We start from the raw sequence: 19,422 nt of genomic DNA, 5'->3' as shown, positions 1-19,422 counted from the left end.
TGTTTGAATGATATTAAATAATCATTATAGCATTACACAAGTTAAATAAAACATATTGCCTCTTCTGGGATATGAACTCAGGGCCTCTGGTAGCATAATCTAATACGCTTATACACGATTTATTATTGAAAAGATTTGGAATGATGATTATCCGTTAATGAACCAATATTTTAAATACTTTTCTGTCATGATTTACATTTCACCTGAGTGTTTAAACATAATGAATACATTCTTTTCGTATCTATTATTTTTAAAACCACCTGTTTACCGAACTGTGAATGATGCCTTTCAATCGTCAACTGTTGGCTTTAGTCTAACGCATTAAACTTAAAAAGTGCTTCTACTCTAATTCCTCATATAAAACACACGTTTTCCGTTAGTTGAATCTAGAAAGATGTTGAGCGCGTTTTATTACGTACAGGGCTTCTTACTGACCCCGTCGGTAAGATCATTTTTCCTACAAGGTCAGTTGCTTTTTACACAGGTAAGTAACTCTCTCGCTCAATATGCATATACTGACCCTGTAGCACATTTTGCGTTTTTAATAAGAAGCCGTGGCATCTCTATTCAAAACAACGAAATACATGATGATCTACATGATTACTATTGAAGGACGCTTTATAATAATTGTAGTACAAGCTTATTATTTAAATCATAATATCCATTTTTGCAACATTTTCATTTTTACATTTCAGAATTTATTTTAGGACTGAACTGTTCAACCAATGCAACGTGTACTTCGCATGATTTGAACTCATTCTGTAGTGCTTCAGGAATCTGCAAATGCGAGGATACATTTTATGATGACAATGGGGTATCTGTCGAAGGTGGAGATTGTCGAGAAAGTAAGGAGTTTGAAAAAAGTTGAAATCCCTACATTGATAACATAATTTATGGCAAACTACGCACACTTTATAATTAAACTATTTTAATTGTCATTAAGATTCATCAGCAGTACAAGACAACAACACATCTTTTTATTTCGTTTATCAAAGTTATTTGAGCAATTTTCTTTGCGCGTGCTTAAGTGAACTAAATTCTTGAAACCGGTTGATATTTTCAAGTAAATACAAGACAGTGTATTATAAATCCTTACATATTTTGTAAATTTTGAGAAAGTAAGGAGTGTATGTTGTAGTTGAATTGATGATATCTTAGATTCTGGTATGTATTTCAGTTCAGATTCATCTTTCAGCATCATTGTGACAATCAGCCTGTTTGAACAACAGCGTCATTTCGCGCTCAAGAACCAAATGACTACCATCATTTATGCATGGTCTAAATTCAACACATAATTGTCAAATTAATATTTACACTCTTATCAGCCGATCAATGCAACGATTCAAATGAAACATCCATTGGCACAACTGTTAAAACAATTTAATAATTGGATATTTTAGGTGATGAAAGCATTTTGATAATATACATCAATCACAGCTAAATATTACGAAATATAGGTTTTCTAATTTAACAAGGCTACGATTTATACTAATAACGGCATCTATATTAACCTATATGCACGGCGTGGAATGTACCTTAAACCATGAACACATTCAATGTAATATATAGCAACCTGCTGCCTCCCCTTCTGATATTTTGTTTTCACGACCGCATACATGGTTATTTAAAAATAATTTAGCCAAAACAAAAGAACACCAGCAGAACGTGTTTTGGCAAAACTGATATACAAACACCGTGAGCAGAATACAACGAGAATAATATAATCATACAAAATAACCGATTAATCTAACCTCATGTTTAACGGTACCGTATGGCTTGTTAAACAAATTTAAGGCAAATTGAAATTACTTAACAAATTGTTTAACAACTTAACTTAACAAATTACTCTTTGTCTGACAGAATTAAAAGTTGTTTCAAAACCAATATGACAGTTATATGGCAGGGGTTATCCTTATCTGTTTATATATCTAAGTATGATTGAAATGAAAACCAACTATTTGAACCGTTCAATACTCTTGTCACAAATATATTGCTGTAGCTCAGGTGTTCGTTTTTCAATGTAATTATTTATTGCTGTTTGAACTCTGCGGTTAGTCAAACTCTCATGACCTATATAATTAGATATATAAATTACCTCTTACAATATACATTGAATAAGGTTTGATACATACGTTGTAACCATTATGCTGTTCGGCATGTTTTCATTTCACCATATCTACATTGTTCTTAGCTTAGCGTCAGGCTTTGTGCATTGAATTTGTTCGCCTTTCTGTTATTTAAATCGAATTACTTTTTGCATATAGATTCCAATAACTGACGACTTATTTTGTTAATTTCAGAAAAACGGCTGGGGGAGATATGTTCTAACATATCCAAATGTTATGATGCAAATTCATATTGCAGTGATGGCAAGTGCAAATGCAATCATCAATATTATGATGACAATGGAGAATCTGTCGCAGGTGGAGTTTGTCGACATGGTAATTAGGCTTATATATTGTTTTTGATTTTTTTCTTGCTTTCATTTTTGATTTCATAAAAAAAGTTATATGAGAAATACATACTTACAAATTATAAGATGATGAGGAATCATGTTTTTTTCTAGCGATTCTTTGAACTTAAAAGTATACGTTCACACGAAATATTGTATATACGAGAATCCGGTAGTCCGTTAAATAGTCGGGCTATTTATACTTTACACGGACATTTAACAGATATCAACATGGAATTATTAACATAGCTATATTAAATTACGGTAACAAGATCGATTTCCGCTTGCTTCTTAAATGAACAATAACTGCCCTTGGATGAAATGATATATAAATAACGTTTTAATAATTTGTACCTTAGTCATTTTTGGTGCAAGTTCAAATTAATATATAAGATAGGCTTGTTCTGTAATTGGAAATAGTGCTTATGAAAAACTCAATTTGCAGTGGTAGTTTGTCTTTAATATGGTGGCATTTAACGGTTTTTCTAGGGTAGCACACATTTACATGTATGATCATTCGATATTTGGTTCATATTTTAAATCAATTACACTTCCAAGATGTGCGACGTCGGACTTTCTTGTTTTAATTTCAGATAAACGTCTAGGGGACACGTGTTCTGTTATTGCCAAGTGTGCTGATGCAAATGCAGTTTGCAGTGGCGATATTTGCATTTGCAGTGATCAATATTATGATGACAATGGGCCATACAACAATGGAGGAGTCTGTCGACCAAGTAAGGACGTTATTTTGAGATAAACTTTATACTTTTATTCTTTCTTTCATACACCGACAGTAAGTCGCACACAATAAAGGTGTCAAATCCCAAGGTCAAAAGTTAACACAAGGAATGCTGTTCTTAACGCTAAGTTAAGAGCATATCTCTTTCAAGCATAAATGGAATAACCTGCAAAAACATGTCGTAACTTTATGCATTGGTATATACACGTACTTTCTATGAAATCAAGAAAACATATATTTTTTATCAGACTGTCAACCTGGACATTACGGCGTTAACTGTTTAAAGCAATGCCATTGCCTTGTGGACCCGTGCGACAGTGTTACAGGTGCATGTCGTAATGGGATCTGTGAAGACGGCTGGACAGGAACAGCGTGTAATGAAAGTAAGTTTTTATTTGATATTAACGAAACAAAAACCAAAAATCACAGAAAAGAAATATCTGCATATACAACTAGAAATCTAGCAACATTTTTACTATTGTAGACTTTTACATGTACACATATAAAATGTTAATATTCAACCGTGTTTAATACTCTATATAGTAATTGCATTTTAATTACAATAAACCGCTCACAGAGAGACGCGCGCTTAATAAATTAAATATTATTGAAACAAAGATGTTTAATTCACGCAAAACAAATACAATTCATTTTAAATTATTTGTCACTATCAAAACGGAACTAAAATAAAACAGGTTTCGATGCGGTTCAAGCCAAATACGCGCTAAGATGCTATAGAAATACAAACGGATCGTTTACACATGAATCCGAATATATGTTTAATAATTTCAGTAAGTAGTCAAATGGCATCATGTACTTACTCATTTGTTATATGATATTGCCACAATAACTTAATATGCAAACATACCGGTGGTACCTCTCCAAATATTTCTTTAAAAAAGTATCTCTCTTACAGTTCTTATGAGAGATTATTGTCAAGTTCATGTGATCATAACAATAACGTGTAATTGACATCAACTATTTAAAATCTATACATGTAATAATTGTACTACACAAAACAACAATAAAGAATCAATAACGCTGGTTATGCGATTTTTGCGCAAGGAAGTAAGCGACAACCGTTGTCATTCTGAGGTGGTTACCCGTTTAGATTTTTTTCATAGATATTTTCAGATAAACATTTGGAAAAAAAACAACAATATAGTACACAGGTGGGTAGCGTGTAGCTACGATATTAATTAGTGAAGACATCATTTTGAATGATAAATAATCATATTATAACGAAAAATTAACTTTTCTGAAAAAAAAATTCACTATCAAATATATATAACAAGGTATGCAACTCAAAATCAGCCCAAAACGGGGTGCATCGTTTTGAACCGCCATATCTTCATCAATTGTGCAGCGATTTTCACGATCTCGGTCTTATTCAACGCAGAAATGAATTTCCTTTCTGGAAATGTATATGTCTTGCAATATTTTTACAAATGCTGGGTCAACTTTTAAGAAATAACACGATACACAACACGCATGACCCAGTTGACAGTGATCATGCATTCTTTATGAATGAAATCTCCAGTTGTAAAGACACACCTCCGCATTGGACCAATGAAATCACTCGTATGTTTAAAATGTCAGTTAGTTGAAATGTATGTAAACAAAGGTTTCAAACGGCGCTGGACAGTAAGTCTTGATGCAGAATGTAACGACAAGAACGGTAATAATGTTTTTTCATACGTTTTATTGAATTATGGTATCGAACTACATGAACTTTGTAGGGAAGTTGCCCTTTACTCCGTGAAGATTTCAGTCTTAAAGACAGCATGATCACTGTCAACTGGGTCATGCGAGTTGTGTATCGTGTTATTTCTTAAAAGTTGACCCAGCATTTGTAAAAATATTGAAAGACATATACATTTCCAGAAAGGAAATTCATTTCTGCGTTGAATAAGACCGAGATCGTGAAAGTCGCTGCACAATTGATGAAGATATGGCTGTTCAAAGCGATGCACCCCGTTTTGGGCTGATGTTGAGTTGCATACCTTGTTATATATATATATTTGATAGTGAAATTTTTTTTTCAAAAAAGTTAATTTTTCGTTATAATATGATTATTTATCATTCAAAATGATGTTTTCACTAATTAATATCATAGCCACACGCTAACCACCTGTGATATAGTACACAAATAGAGCAAAGACTTGCATAGACATGGACAGTTGGTAGGAAAGGTCATTTTTGGCTGAGAAGAAAAATAATTGTAGAATCTTAACAGTAAGGTCATATTAGGATAAATTCCAACAGATAAGATGGTAAAATCAAGGATGTATTATTCATGTGTATATTTATGTTTATAGTAATGTCGTATAACATGCATTATATAAAGTATGATTCTGGACATACTGACATAAAAATCAGATAATTAAGCAAGTGTGCATATTCATGCTAAGACAACACACAACACAACAGCTGCATATATACATAAACAGTTAGCAATCACTATTATCAAAAGCATAAAGGATAGTACAGTGTACTAAATAACACGAAGCGTAGAGAAATGAACACAAAATTGATAATAGTAATTATCTTAAATAAGATTATAAAGCTGGTTACATGGTTAAGGTTTTAAGCCAAATAGTTATACATAGATACAGGAGATGAGTAAACATTATACAGGAATGATACTAATATAATAATTGTGTGACTTATCTACATTAAACGAAGATAATATTATGTAATGACAGTGAATCCAAAGAACTGATGTTGGTATATAGTTGGCTGTGTAGCATCCCGTTACAGTTTTAGATACAATGAAATTAAAGTAAATGATAATTTTTAAAGCAAATTAAATGTGATTAGTTAAAAAAAAACTGTAGCATGCCAATGCAATTTAAGATAGAATTACATTTAATTATATGATTAAATTTAGAGAGATAAACGCTATCATGTAAATAATTGAATATAGTGTTTATTGTTATATGTGCATAAAACCATGTCTTGTACAACGAATTAGTATACCGGTACTTTTCATGTAATGAGTAACGCAAAACTACTACTATACATTCACCTTATCTTATTTCCTCTACTATAACAATCGCTTATACCCGACTTTCGCAGCTTGCGAGCCAGGCATGTTCGGAATGAATTGCTCCTCACCATGTCATTGCCTGAATGAATCAATCTGTGATCATGTTTCTGGCAACTGTCCTTCTGACCGATGTGCGCCTGGGTGGACTCATCGAAATTGCAGCGTCGGTAAGATAGACTATTGATTGCTTAAAGCAAACACGTGTATAACGATGTGTTTTTGAGTGTGTAGTATTTAAGTATTTGTATTCTTCCTCAGTTTCGTATTCAGTACGGATAATAGTAAATAAACACACATAAATATTCAATCTTTCCTGATATATTTGCCGCAATAGGCTTTGTTAAAGCTTGTTTCTATAAATGGGCTAAATTTTCTTCATGTTCTTTTTTTAAAAACAAATGTATGTTGATATAAAAAAAAAAAAAAAGAAAGTGTGAATATTTTTCTCTTTATTTATATTATTATCAGACAGTATGTATTACTCTAATACTAGTTAATTAATATAAATGTACTGTGCAACGCAGCGTTCAAACGCGGTTTCTACAACCAAAGATTCTCTTATTAACCTTTTTCCTAATCTCCTTATTGCTTATCATACTCATGTTAAGATCTTATATATGTGTGTTGAAGCTGAGGTATCTATTTCTACAACGGAGTGTCCAGATTTCCATTCTGACAAATATTTCAACGCCTTATTAGCTGTGGCCATAGTCCTTGGAGTTGTTGTCGTGGCTCTAGCAGTATTGAATGTGGTGTCCAGCACACGAAAACATCGCCAGTAAGTACACACAAATACATAATTGCAAGAGATTTGCAAAAATATGTCAAGAAAATACTTGTAGCAATAATGCGATTTTAACAATCAATTCAGATACTTTTTTGAATGCAATCTTATTTGTAAGGAAGTTATCTTACCTGCCAATAATATAAACCTCTTTACAATACCTACATGCGTATACGCTTATTCACGTGGTACTTTACTATTTGGCATTCGAAATGTACACTGTGATAATCTGATTCATTATTAGATATGGTACACTTGATCTAATTAACTGAATTTGATATACCGTTTGCGGTCGTCACTTATTTGCGTTAAAAGAATTGGCAATTGTATTAAAGTTCTCATTTTGCTCAATAATTTCAATTTGAACGTCTAGAAATCGTTGCATAAACATTTATGTATTTCATGCCTGACGTTATTCACGAAAATTTGATTGTTTATCTAAACTTTTATTATACATATGTGTGTATCCTAAATATGCTACATACTCATCGATATTGTACAAGATTCATATAATTTCTTTCAGAATTAGCAAACGTGTATGCACTTTTATGTTCAGTTTCGATAATTCATATAGTCTGTAATATCCGCTGTCGATCGCCACTGTCGCAAACGATTTTTTAAAAAGCGGTTAAACCCTATCCGATAATGTACTGCGAGTCGTCTGTCAGTTGTAATTATTGATTTACGACTACGCAAGCGACCTACATGACAGAGTGCAAATTGAAATCACTAAAACGTGTAAGTGTTACAAACGGTGTTTTTACTGTTATTGTCAAGTTTATGGGGGATATTATCGGTTATTATCGGAGTAATGGCTCCTTTATGACAATGAACAATCAATTATGTAATCCTGGGATAAACTTCATGAAGATAAATAATTATAACGATTATAAGGGACGCTATTTCTTTAATCAATACCATGAAAAGAACACATGTTAACTTGTTTCAACAGGCATTTGTGAGCATTTATGTTTACCAGTTTCATTATTATAATGTTATGGGAACAATATATTTTAATTAAGATACCAACTATTTCTGAAATCAAAAGTAGGTGTTTCACTCGATGTACTATATTTCGGACATGTTAAAATTCGGACATATAAAGATAGTGATATTTATGTGTTTATTTGTTGTTGATAGTTTGTAAAAATATGGTTTGTGTTATTTCAGACAACAAGAATGGATGGTGGCAATTATCCTGGGCCTTTCTGTCAAGAAATAGATGTGAAAAATATTCATTTAATTGAACCTGGAAATCAACCACCACAGCTAACAGAAAACCTTTAAACAATGGGTGTTGTTTTAGAATTTGTGAAATTTGATAATAAGCAGAAGTTTATGTATATTATGCCCAAATTACCAAATGTAAAAGTTTAACAATTTGAATTGAGATGCTTTATTTTCTGATGTTTGATTTATTTTTTCTTTCAGATGATGTACATTTGTGTGATTCTAGGTTTTAATAAATAATTCTGAAACATTCATGCAGCATACTGTTTCATTATTGTTAACATTATTAAATTATGTTGGTTATCTGGTTTATCAAGTGGATAAAAATGTTATTTGTATAAAAATAAAGCTTATTAATACTTATGAAGGTACTTATTGTTATTTATGTATTAACATATTTCTTTAAGTAATAAATATATAGTCAATGCCATTATTCATAGATGTAGTAATTATAATTAGGTTCCATTAATGATTGTCTTTATTTATAAAGTCGGAATAACCGGCGATTTTCACACCGCGATAAAGTGGCGACAACTTTTTTTAGGCCAGTGAAACCCCTGAAGTATTACATAACAGAGCAATCCATGTAAACATAATATTTTAAGTCCCAATTCGTTGCCAATACCTTGCATCACGCTTAACATTGAGGAGGTTATGGTAGATATTCTTAATATTAAAGATGTGTTGGAGGAACTCGCGCTAACAGCGAATCGTCCCATCAAAATATGTACGACGATTTGGGACCACGATCAGCTAACCCCGACCATTACGACTCCCTTCCAATGCCCACCAGTGAGTATACCTTCGGCACCGTTAACACTGCATTCTCTTCCATCAAACGCGCTTACATTACTTTATATATACGTGCTTATTGATATTAAGGAGCCTTAAATGATTAACCTCCACAGTCAAATGGGCATCCTCCATTCACAAAAAGTAGTAAAAGTATGTTTGTTATACAAACAGATAAGAAACGAAACAACCAGTTATGAGATAATAGTATTATATGACATTACAGTATCTACAAAATACAACACTATTTCAATGAATTATAAATTTAATCCATATAAATATGTATGCAATCAAAGAGTTAAAACAATGTAAAACAAATATAAACAAAGTGAAAAGTGAGCTGAAACATAAAAAATAGCTTTATATAAGCACGAAGTCCTTAATTTAAGGGAAGTGACCAATTGCCAAACAGTCAAGCTCATTACTAAGCATAATATTTAACGCCAAACATGCTTCAAACACGCAAAATATGAATAAAAAAAGGGCACAGCATCTTGCAATCGCCAATACATCGCCAATACAAGCATAGCGTTATGTGTTTAATCCTGGTTGCAGGGCCTAAAACCGCACACTTTTAGACAAGAAGAAAGAATTATTATGGAAAATTTATGAACAGCACGGACAAAAACATTCGACATAGTAGTTATAACAATATTTTAAATACCAATAAGTCAATTACTTAATAACAGTCACTTAATATGTTGCATGACTACTTTGTTTTTCAGTTCGACAATAAGGGCGCTAAATAGACAGATGGATACGCATACACTCCCCCAGTCTGATCCTGACATATCGACACATAGTTTTACCAGCAGTTGTTCTGTATTCGTTATGACAGAGAACTACTGTATTACAGTATTACGCTTTATTGTTTGAATCGCCAATTGCCAATCTAATCCCAACATAAGTCGGTGCTGACACATACAGCAAGGATTACCAGAGCATCAGAGGGACAGACAGACACAGACATAGACAGTAATTAACGAACAATTCACACCCCTGCGAAGAAAAATAGCATTATAATTCTGAAAATGAACTCTCATTCTCACGTCGTTGTGTCATACAGTAACACATACCGAAATACGTTTACTTTTCTATGCCTGTTGTTGTGTACAAAATTAAGTCGTTAAAAATCGAGAAGTATCTAATTTAATGTAATCTAAATACCATGCAAGGTGATTGTCGATAGCTTGCCAATAATAATCGTCGATGTACGTACAAAGAACAACCTAAGGAATGCAATTGTGTGATTGTATGATATGTAACTATTCATAATCTCTACTCACATATTTATTTTCCTGTGAAGGTCATTTATGGCATCTATTATCAGTTTATGTATTTAGACGTATATATACATTTTTGGCAAGCAAATTTAACAGATAATGTAATCAACTAATGCGCATTATTGCGCTAATATATATGTCTACATTAGTTTTATAGTGATATGTTATTTGTCACTAAGAATATTTTTGTTTACAATTCATTTATAATATATTTTATAAAATTGCATATTTTATACAATTGCATATCATTTCTCAAAATAGTAGTGTTAACTAGATACATTCACATTAAACAAGAGCCTAAAATTAAACAAATCAAAACAATTCCTGACCTTATTTAGTATCATATTATAATAAATGTATAACAATTGACAGCATGCTATTATTAATAATTTATCCAATAATTGAACATACATAATAGTGTGTTTTTTTTCATTTCAGTTTGTATATTCTAATTTCATTGGTTATTATTCATCAGTATTCATTACTGATGAATTTTTGTGTAAAATTGTACTGATACTGGTACTGGTTTTGTTAAAAATGTGTGATACGTTAAGAAGTATTACAGACTTGTTTAAATCACTAAGTTATTGACTGAATTTGTGGAGAGGCTAAAAAATGTATTAAACGCAACAATTCTTGATATAAATATTTATATAAATAACAACATAAATTCTCTATCAAAATAATAAACATAACTGTATTGCTACTAGAAGCAATAAATATGTAATAGATGTAATATTTATACATCAAATGAAGTATTGTTTAATTTGTTGAGTAAAGGAGACATAAATTATTGTTTAAAAGGAGAACTGTAGCTATATTCCAGCATCCTTTTGTTTCAACATGTTGTCGATGTTTGTAAACATTACTACTCCTAGTGCGTGTGCTACTTTATGTGTGTATTTGTACGTGCTTGTGCTATTGTTATGCACTTACAATCCAAATACCATGCAAGACGATTGTTGATGGCAATAACAATATCTATATCGATGTACGTACAAAGAACAACCCAAGGCATTTTATTGTATGATCATATGATATGTAAATATTCATAGTCTCTACTCACACGTCTATTTTCTTGTGAAGGTCATTTATCAATCAGTGAATTGTGAAGAATTAATAAATATTGTTTGGCAAGAAATATTGACAGATAATGTTATCAACGAATGCGCCATACTGCGTTAATATATTTCTACATTAGTTTTTTAATGTTATGTTATTTGTCAATAAGAATACTTTTTACAATATATTCATATGTTTAATAAATTTGCATAACATTTATCAAAATAATATTGTTAACTAGATGCGTTGGCATTATACAAGAGCTTAAAATTAAACCAATAAAATCCATGAAAATAATGTCTGACCGTTTTTAGTATCATATTGAAATATGTGCTTACATGTAACAAATGTAGAGCTATACACACTTATTTACAGCATGATATTGTTCATAATGTATCCAATTAGTGTACATACAAAATAGTTTGTTCATTTACGTTTGTATATTCTAATTTAATTGCCTAGTTATTATAAATCAGTTGTCATGTCCAATGTATTATAAAAACCTCTTTGTGTGTAAAATTCTTCCTTTATGAAGTTTAAAAAATGTTTTAAACGTAAAGAAGTATAACAAAAATTTGTTTAAATCACTAATTTATTGACTGAATGTGAGGAGAGGCTAAAGAATGTATTGCACACAACAATTCTTTATATAAATATTCATATAATTAACAAAATAAACTCTTTAACAACATAATAAACATAAAGTGTATTGCCACTAGAAGCAATAAATATGTCGGCCAATTAAAATGAAATAAAATATCTATTTCGATCCGTGCAATTTTCCTTATTTTCGAACTACTTTAGAAGTATTATGTTGACATCAAATGAAGTATTGTTTAATTCGTTTAGTAAAGAAAACATAATATTATTGTTAATAAGAGAACTGCATGCTATATTCCGGTATGCTCTTCTACACATTTTGTCGATGTTTGGTAACATGTAATCATATTATTATTTCATGTGTATATAATTACTTCTAGTGCGTGTATCACTTCATGTGTGTATTTGTATACGCCTGTGCTATTGTAAATGTACTTATATTCCAAACACCATGCACTACGATTGTTGATAGCATGCCGATAACAATATCTATATCGATATATCTACAAAGAACAACCCAAGGCATGTAATTGTGTGATGGTATGATATGTAAATATTTATAGTCTCTACTCACAATTTTATTTTCTTGTAAAGGTCATTTATGGCATCAATTATCAGGTTATATATATTGAAGTATCTATAAATAGTGTTTGGGCAAGCAACGTTGACAGATAAAGAAATCAGCCATTGTGTCTTATTACGCTCATATTTTTACATTAGTTGTATATTATTAAGTTTTTGTCCATAAGGATACTTTTTATAATACATTCATAATAACATGTTTTATAAATTGCAAAGCAATTATAAAATTAATAGTGATAACTATATACATTTACATGAAACAAACGCTTACAAGTAAACCAATCAAACCAATCGAAATAATTGCTGACAGTATGTAATATCGTATAATAATAAGTGCTTATATGTAACATATGTAGACTTACACAGTTATATTGACAGCATGGTAATTTTTATAATGTATCAAATTATTGTACACACAAGTTTTGTTCATTTTATTTTGTATATTCTAATTTCATTGCTTGGTTATTATTTATCAGTTGCCATTACCAATTCTTATGTATTCTTAGGCTCTCCTTGTGTGTAATTGTTTTCTGTTACAAAGTGTTTAAATATTTGATACGTTTTGCTTATTTGTTTTGAAAGGTATTGACTTAATTTGTGGAGATGCTGCATAATGTATTTACACAACAATTCTGAATTAATACATAGATTCTTTGTCAATAAAATAAACATAAAGCGTATTACTACTAGAAGCCATAATATGTCGGTCAGTTTAAATGACATCTTAGATATATTTAAGAAATAATGTTTATGTACCATATTCAGTATTGTTTTATTTTTTAAGTAAAACAAAAACAATATTGTTGTTTAAATGGAGGACTGCATGCTTTATTCAAGTGTTATTCTACACATTGTGTCGATGTTTGTAAACATGTAATCATATTATAATTTTATGTGTATATTTTACTTGTAGTGCGTGAATCACTTCATGTGTGTATTTGTACGTGCCTGCGCTATTGCACGTATGGAAATCTACAGGACTTCAATGTGTATGCCCCCATTGAGTGGCTGATGGAGGTCGTTCTTAGTTTCATATTTCTTATATACATTTGATTTTTATGTATATGTCTGTATTAATAACCGTTATTAATCAATATGCTCATTCTGCATGGAATAAATTAACAAGGTCAGATGTCTAGGGTCATCTTAATCCTCGTATATCATGTCTGCACCAGGTTTACATAAAGATATGTACAATGACACGTATATCTCAGCCAATAAGCTTCTTCAGTCTGGGATACAATCAATTATATTGCTCTCGTAAAATATTAACTGAGTTAATTGCTAATTATGTTCAGTGTGTAAATATAAAATGGAATCCTGTTAAACATTATTTCTTTTCAGCGCGACGTTGTTTTGATTGTCTGTATTTTTGTACACGTGTTTCTATTTTGTATTGAATGTGTGTACTTTAAATGTGTTCACATTGTTTTTGCCTTTTTGGATTTATGGTAAATTAAATCAAAATCCGAAATCAAAACAAAAATAATCAAAATGATGTACACATTTTTGGATTCAAAGTTTTATTACTACAATTCATTATGGACCGAGAACAAGCCAAGTATATACTAATTTATTTTTCAAGCAACATACTACTAAGCAGATATATTAATGACAACTCATTTTTAATTGTGTGTTATGAATACAATTTACTAATTGGAGTGCTATTTTATTCTTGATGTTTATAATGTAAATACTTTGCACTAGATAAATAAATTACATGCTTACAAATACATCTAAAACAGTATATATATTTTTTTGTGAAATCTAGTAACGGCGTAATGTTTTGAAATATGAAACTGAATGCATTTAAAACGAATGTATTTGTATCAGGACATTATATTATGCATATCTAGTATACACCTTACAACATATATACTTGAACTATTCTGTATATAAAATGCATATATGAACTATTCTATGGTGATAATACAATTTTGCACAACTATAAAAAAGCAAAAACAAAAACTCGACACTACAAAGTTGTTATTGCTTATCATAGCCAACTAACAATACAAACGGTTGACGTTTTAATCTCCAAAACATTGTCTATTTTAACCATACTACACCAATTATTCTTTGTGTAAATATGTATTTCGTTAAAACAACGATAACTGGCTTCTTCTTTCTGTTCCCCATTTATATTTTCGTCGTGTCGTTTACCCCATCTCCGTTCCTTTTAGTTTCTAACACCTCTTCGATCTCCTCAAGGTCCAACGGAGAACCTTAGCACGGGTATCTCACGCTATCGAAACCGCTGAATGTTGTTAAGATGGGCACGTGCTTTCACCATCGGAAGTTGCGTATCAGGTTCATTACGAATGGGAGATCGTAGGTTTTCATGGTGAGGTTCCGATTGTCCATATTTATATCGTCTCTTTCCTCGTCGGTGTCGCTCGGGACCTCTCGCCAAATTACAATGCCGTGTTCTTCGTCAGCCCCTGCTGGTAAAAATAGAAACCGGTACACGTACAGTGCACATGAATTGTAGTTAAACATATCGATCGAAGAAAAACAGCAAACTACAGCAACAGCTGTTTGCGTTATATATTTTGGTTTGAAGTATGTTGTAATATATACGTATGGAAGACATGGAAAATTTATATTATGACTATTCCAGGACATAAGTTCACATGTTCTTTTGTGTAGCAACTCTAAACCATATAGTTTTCCTTTTACAAATACTATTTTAAGTGGCTTAAAACACAAATATCACTACACATATCGCCGATGTTTACCAGCCAAGTAAAATTCAAAATTGTGACTTTAACAGTCATAAATAAATTTGACGGTTTTGATTGTAGGCATTTCCGTGAGCAAAACATTAACTTATGTAGTGTCAACTTGTTCATGTGATGTAAATAACATGGGCGCTCGCTTTATTGGCCACGTTCGGTGAACACTTGGCTTCATGCATGTGTGTTAAGTGTCGTTCCAGATTAGCCTATGCAGTCCGCACAGGCTAATCAGGGACGTCTTTTTACGTATAAACTGGATTTTTGTTTAGAAAAGACGTCCTTTAATAAAACAATTCAATACAAGGGACAAAATTGTCACAAACCAGGTTTTCAATTTGAAAAAAAAGTCTGATAAAGGGAGACATTTCAATATGTGCATTGTTACCCCCTTGTGTAAGATTCAATCTATTTTTTTACTGGTGGACATCTTGATTTCAATTTGGAAAAAAAGTCTGATAAAGGGAGACCAACTCAACAATGTGCATTGCTACTGATTGTTCAAAGTTACCCCCTTGTTTAAAAATCAATCTATTTTAGTCGTGGCGACCTTGACCTTGGAGAGTTTGACGTAATTCTTTCGCGCGACACACCGTCCAATGATGGTGAACAAATGTGCCAAATGATTAAAAATCTAACAATGAAGGACATAGTTAATTATTAGTTATGGCCCGGACAAGCTCAATTATGGCCATTTTTGACCTTTGAACCTAAAGTGTGACCTTGACGTTGGAGATATCGACGTAATTCTTTCGCGCGACACACCGTTTAATGATGGTGAACAAATATGCCAAATGATTTTAATATCTCACAATGAACGTCAAAGCTAAGGCCCGGACAAGCTTGCTCCGCCCGCCCGCCAGCCCGCTAGCCCGCCCGCCCGCCCGCCCGCCGACATTCGCAAATCTAATAACCAGTTTTTTCCTTCGGAAAACCTGGTTAAAAAGCGGAAAATGTCGACCCTGATTAGCCTAAGCGACCTACACATGCTTATCTAGGGCGAAAATAAGTCTATGCATTATGCATAGTTTTCCCAGAACGAGGCTCATATGCTCGTTGTCGGATGCTTACCGGGAATAACGTTGTCTAGAACAAGCGCAGAAAAGCACCGCATGAACATGTTGTTGGCTAGAAGGGCATGTATCACCTGGTCTTGGTCACTGTAACCTAAAAATATATGTGCACGTTCATACCATTTTTTGTGTAAAATACTGGTCGGATGGAACGTTTCGTATCCGAGTAATCGAGGGTAGTAATCTTGTTTATTATATACCTGTTTAATGCTTTTAACAAAATACAGGTTGTATCAATCGTTGAAATAAAAAATCCCGTATTACGCTACTCGCTGTTTCCAATTCCGTATTACCATACTAGCCGGACTACTTCGACCCATTTAATGACATCACATTACACGCACAGAAAATAGAAATATTTTATATTACGAAATATATTACGTAGTACATCGTGTGACGTCATTTCTGTACCAAAACACAATAGTTTTATCTAAACTCTGTAAGGACATGTCGGACGTGGTGTTTTTTAACAGTAAACTATGTGTTAAAAACGTATTTTGGAGTGTGTGTTTATCATGCATAAATGTATATTTCGATAGGAATACAATAAAATAGTGTGGTTTAAACTAAGTTTCGATAAAGACACGGATGATAGTAGTGTAAGTGCATATCGTTTAAACATTTTTGTTATAAACATCGGATTAAAGTTGTCAACTTAATTGTTATAAAAATTGGATTAACGATGGCATTAAGGTAAGCGTGTCGGAAACCTGTGTTTTCCCGGGTCGAATGTTTACACGTTAATTTACATAAACTGTATTCAAACGCGTCTTAAATAAACTATGGCGTACCGTTTCAGTCATTGTTTTGTCAGTTTTGTTAAAGTAAAAAATACATTTGTTAACTGTTTTCGTTAGTTGTTGTATATAATAAAAGGAATATCACGCTAGTCAATTGTTCCAAGAGTTTGTATAACTCTCGTGGCTTGTGCTATTTCGCCTCCGCCTCTCGTGTGATATGTATGTATGTATTTTAATCAGTACAGTACCGGTTCAATGTTTTTTTACATTTTTCTGATGCGGTCTGGTTTTAGCAAGACCAATTTTATTGAAGCTGAGAGCCAAGACAAAACATGTGTAGTTACACTTTATACAAGCCTGTTCTATTCTATCATGAGTGGCTAGAGTGAGCATGATCAAATTATGGAAAATGAGTCCGTGAGATAAAATCTGTATTTCAGGTAATCAATCTAATTAGATAAGGGAAACTGCAGAACATTACAATTGTTTATGGATACACTTGATACAAACCAGTCATTATTATTTGCATGATGCAGCAGCCATTACAACATATGTGTAGTTATATTAAGGTTTTTAAGAGGTCTTCGTTTTGCTGGATCAAACATGGGAAAGTAAGAGAAATGTCGAGTCCCATGACAGAGCCAAATTAGTAAAACGTGTTACCAACCGGTTCTATTGAAGGCCTCATTTTGCATGACCCAGTTAGGAAAACTAAGGCCCAGGAAGAGGGAAATGCCGAAGCGACGAGGTTCCTGGAGGAGTTGAGGTCCACGTACTGGAGATTAAACGCGTCCACAGCCGTCAGGACGCCTGGAAAGATATAATCACAAAATGCAACATAAGCTGAACCAGGACGAGATGCACCGTATTGTAGCACGAGAATCATTATTTATGGCAGGCGAAAAATTTACCGAACAGTTGATACAAACAACACATTGACAGTGTATACAAACAAACAGGCTTAAACGACTGTGACGCAGGTCACCGCCCTGAAGCCTTGGAGAGGTCAATGTTTATTTGCTTATCACCTTGTGGTAGGAAATAGACTCGAATCAAATATAAAATTAAATCTTAATAGTTTAACCGAAAAAGCACAAGGCAGGAGGCCCCGATGATTGGGTTCGGTATAGAGAGTTCGGTCTTTTGTCTAGTAATGCACAACAATTGCACCGGTCAAATGTAAATCGAAACATACTCGAGCATAAAGCTATAAGCGTTCTGTATAGTTTTGCCGAATAGTACGAGGAAGGAAGCCCCGATGATTGGGTCCGGCATGGAGACCACGAGCGCGCAGAACTTGCCGAAGCAGCCGAACACTACCATGGTTATTCCCGCAACAATCACCACGCGGCGACTGCCAACCTACACATTAGAGTGTTTAGATATTTTATAATAAAATAGCATATAAAACATTCATACGTTTGCATATGGCTCTTACATAAGATCTCAATTCCATCAATATTGTAAGATAAAAGGGTCAATAAGCAAACAAAGGGTTATTCAGTAATGAAATTCGGACTTGAAAACTTTGGTGCGAATTTACTATATGCTATACAATGACACGCGTGCCCTAAGGTGAAACGTTTTGTGAAATAAATTACTAAGTATATAGTGACGTTTTAATATTTTACATTTACATATAGAACTTGAGTTAACTCTGACTAATGCACTACACAAAACAAACCATTTACCAATAGTTCGTTTATGTGCCGATAGAATTCGTAGAAAAAACTTTGGCTTGCACATGCGTAACAGTTCACATTTAAGAACGATATAAATTCATAAGACGAAATATAAAAATTTAATCAAATAAATTTCCAAGGTAAGACTTATAACACCGATATTTTGACTGCACGACACAAATTTTCAAATGTACTAAGTCAAAAAAGGGCCATAATTCCGTCAAAATGCCAACCATAGTTATGCAACTTGTCCTGTACAGTCCCCTTATGATAGTTAGCGAGTGTTCCAAGTCTGAAAGAAATAGCTATGATACTTTAGGAATAAAATGGACCAAAACACAAAACTTAACCAAATTTTCAATTTTCTAAGTAAAAATGGGGCCATTATTCTGTCAAAATGCCAGTCAGAGTTACATAACTTTTCCTGCACAGTCCCCTCATGATTGTTAGTAAGTGTTGCAAGTATGAAAGCAATAGCTTTGATACTTTAGGAATCAAGTGGACCTAAACACAAAACTTAACCGAATTTTCAATTTTCTAAGTATAAAAAGGGGCATAACTCTAAAAAATAATACTGACAAAGTTATGCAAGTTGGCAAACACAATGGTCTTATTGCCA

General features: G+C 32.6%; 2 protein-coding genes across 2 annotated transcripts in view; one reads left to right on the top strand and one right to left on the bottom strand.

The window, feature by feature from the left end:
* Positions 1–19,422, top strand: part of LOC127874278 (uncharacterized) — an 83,344-nt gene that overhangs the window by 25,928 nt on the left and 37,994 nt on the right. The window lies entirely within an intron of this gene.
* On the bottom strand, positions 14,860–18,444 carry LOC127872250 (solute carrier family 23 member 2-like). Its single transcript, XM_052415581.1, has 4 exons — positions 18,354–18,444; positions 17,785–17,931; positions 16,380–16,475; positions 14,860–15,017 (listed from the first exon to the last, which is right to left on the bottom strand). Exons 1-4 carry the CDS (start codon positions 18,442–18,444, stop codon positions 14,860–14,862), a joined length of 492 nt encoding a protein of 163 aa, XP_052271541.1.

The sequence above is a fragment of the Dreissena polymorpha genome, chromosome 3, assembly GCF_020536995.1.
Source record: "Dreissena polymorpha isolate Duluth1 chromosome 3, UMN_Dpol_1.0, whole genome shotgun sequence".
Taxonomy (NCBI): Eukaryota; Metazoa; Mollusca; class Bivalvia; order Myida; family Dreissenidae; genus Dreissena; species Dreissena polymorpha.
Note: the sequence above shows the minus strand (reverse complement) of the source record. Positions and strands in the feature narration are given on the sequence as shown.

Bases quoted from the DNA above. Each gene is read 5' to 3' on its own strand.
- LOC127872250 (XM_052415581.1), bottom strand. From the start codon at position 18,444: ATGGTAGTGTTCGGCTGCTTCGGCAAGTTCTGCGCGCTCGTGGTCTCC. The intron at 17,932-18,353 runs GCAAAACTATAC...ATATCTTTCCAG, and splicing joins TTCCTTCCTCGTACTATTCG to GCGTCCTGACGGCTGTGGAC. The intron at 15,018-16,379 runs GTAAGCATCCGA...TATTTTTACCAG, and splicing joins TCTAGACAACGTTATTCCCG to CAGGGGCTGACGAAGAACAC.